The 2,500-nt window shown below is 45.3% G+C and overlaps 2 protein-coding genes across 2 annotated transcripts in view; both read left to right on the top strand.

Moving 5' to 3' along the window:
* LOC311310781 (protein jagged-2-like) overlaps positions 1-2,500 on the top strand; it is a gene marked incomplete at both ends in the record, with an annotated part of 51,651 nt that overhangs the window by 34,454 nt on the left and 14,697 nt on the right. The window contains 2 exon segments of the mRNA XM_084440334.1: positions 432-478; positions 887-1,060. Coding sequence (XP_084296460.1) covers positions 432-478; positions 887-1,060 — 221 coding nt within the window.
* LOC311310618 (nesprin-2-like) overlaps positions 1-2,500 on the top strand; it is a gene marked incomplete at its 5' end in the record, with an annotated part of 259,823 nt that overhangs the window by 247,406 nt on the left and 9,917 nt on the right.

Raw genomic sequence — 2,500 nt, 5'->3', positions numbered from 1 at the left:
AAGGATGGTCCGGACAAAACTGTGACATCAGTCAGTATTGTCTCCCTAAGTATCCCTCTTGGTGTCTCTCGTAGCTGTCACCGTTACCCCTGTATCTTTTCACTCTTGGCTTCGGGCACGTCACATAGCCACATTGTAGTGTCACTGTCCCCTTGGCCAGTACTAGGTCACCTTCTCTGTGGCCGCCTATCGTCCTCCTGTCTGTCTTTGCACTCGTCGAAATGCACTGTACCACTGTGGCTTCTGTTGCATCCTGGGTAGCTCTGTGTATTTGTCTGTAATGGCTGAACTGACGTTTCCATCTTTGATTCATTAACACCTGCATGCTGTAATTCATGTTGATTGCATTCAAATTGAGTTTTTGTTTTAGTACTTAGTGATTCAAACGTGTATGTGTGTCTTATATTTTTTTGCCCCCACTTCCACCCCAGATATAAACGGTTGTCCAGGACAGTGCAAGAATGGAGCAACATGCAAGGTAGGAAGCTTTAACTTTAAAACATGCTTTTACTGTTGTAATTTAGGGAATTACTCCCCCACAGTTAGAAAGACCTAGGATTCAACCCAACTAGGAAATAAAATAGGCCCCAAGGTACACCCCTGTGGAACTCCCAAATTAGGTGCCGAAATGGTAATATGTTCACCTACAGATATATGGATGATTCTTCTGAATGGAAGCTTCCTTGCCTCTGTCAAAATGCTTTTTTTGGTACATCAGTCTTTATATTTTGCTTCCCTCTGGAATATGTCGGGGTGGGTCGTATACCCACCTCCCTTGTTCTCTGTAAAGCGCATTGTGTTGCCTCTGGGTATGAAATGCGCTATACAAATAAAGCTTTGATTGATTGATTGATATGACTTGTACCTCACCTCTTGTTTACCCCAGGATGGTCCCCGGGGGTATCTTTGCCAGTGCCCGCCAGGCTTCGTGGGCACACATTGTGAGATTCAGCGGAACAAGTGTGCCAGCGAGCCCTGCTACAACGGCGGGCGCTGCCACACAGTGCTGGACGGCTTCGTCTGCGAGTGCCTGTCCGAGTTCTCCGGGGAACTGTGTGAGGTGAGCTTCCGGTTCAAAGGTCGGGGGTTCTGCTTTTCATTTGTCCCGGACCAGAGAGAGATCAACCAGAGACCAGAGAGAGATCAAATCATCTTTCTTTGTTGGTTTTAATATTCCAAACCTCTTCCATTGAGAGTCCTCCCTCACTTGTGTGTGCGATGTTGTTGGACGAACATGAATAACATCGGGTCGCTACCCGTGGATAGGCTGTGCTATTCACAGCATACCAACAAGTCAGACTACGCATTCAGCGCTGGTTCTCTTTTAGGCTCCGAGTCGTGGACCCTCACTGCGCTGGTCGGGAGCCAGTCAGTTCGGATTTAGCGAGAGACTATAAATATGAGCTCCCTTGAATGAGACGATTGGCTCAATGCCTACACACCTCCTAACTGGGCACAGGAAGATACAGGCATTCATGCCTAAGGTGACATAGTGTATACTTCATTACCCTAATTCATTCCTTATACCTCGACAACACAACCCCAACATGCATTGTATTGCACTGTCATTAACATCATGCCTTGAGAACACACTACAGAAAATGTAGTGGACTATCCCTCTAACACTGGCTTACATCCAGAGAACACGCCTATTGTTTCTGACTAAATATCCTTTCCCCTTAAGGTATTTTTGTGTAATTCCTACATGTCCATAGAACACATTATGTACGTACGTGCTTGTTTTTACATTTGAAATCGTCTGAAAGTATTTTATTCCATAATTTAGTCTGCCTTTATCTGCCGTTCCCACATACAGCCTGTTTTGATATAGTTATGACTGGTACCGATATTAGCCACGCGCCTGTTCAAAACCATTGATTACTGGGCTACGTTAGCGCTAAAAATATGTTTTGGGGGGAAAAAAATCGTAATGGTTAAATCTGGCAGGGGGTTCTGCTGATATCTTAGTTACAACAAGATTGAGCTAGCAACGGAGCTGTGTGTTTGTTTACATGTGTACTATTTACTCAGATGTTCAGGCAAATCTCACATTACAAAGCCTCAGGCTGGAGCTAGCGCTTTGTAGCGTAGCGTTGGTGGGAGAGAGATGTGCCGTGCTGAACCCCATCCAGCTGTCTCTCCTCTCTCGTCATTAGGAACGTAGTGCCAAGACACGTTCACACTGCCTGGAAGCACTTTTCTCCACTTCTTTTTATTTTTGAAGTAACATTAACCCTAGTATGATCCCTCAATCCCTCAGAGTAGCAAAAAAACGCAAATCGTTTTCAAAGGATATGAGATCTTTAAGACTCCTTTTGGCACCGGGTTCAGTCAATTCTGAAGAGCTATTTGTCTTATGACAACACCGATGTAGTGACGACTCTTACGGTGATATTTTACAAACTGCTAGTTCTCCAAGGTCTATGGGAAAAGGGTGTTCGGATCGGGAAGTCTGTTTCTCCTTGGGATGGATCACGATTTATGGGGCCGGCGGGTCTCA

This window comes from Borostomias antarcticus (genome assembly GCF_949987555.1).
Source record: "Borostomias antarcticus genome assembly, chromosome: 6".
Classification (NCBI taxonomy): Eukaryota; Metazoa; Chordata; class Actinopteri; order Stomiiformes; family Stomiidae; genus Borostomias; species Borostomias antarcticus.
The sequence above is the reverse complement of the archived record's forward strand: the minus strand, read 5'-3'. Positions and strand labels throughout refer to the sequence as shown.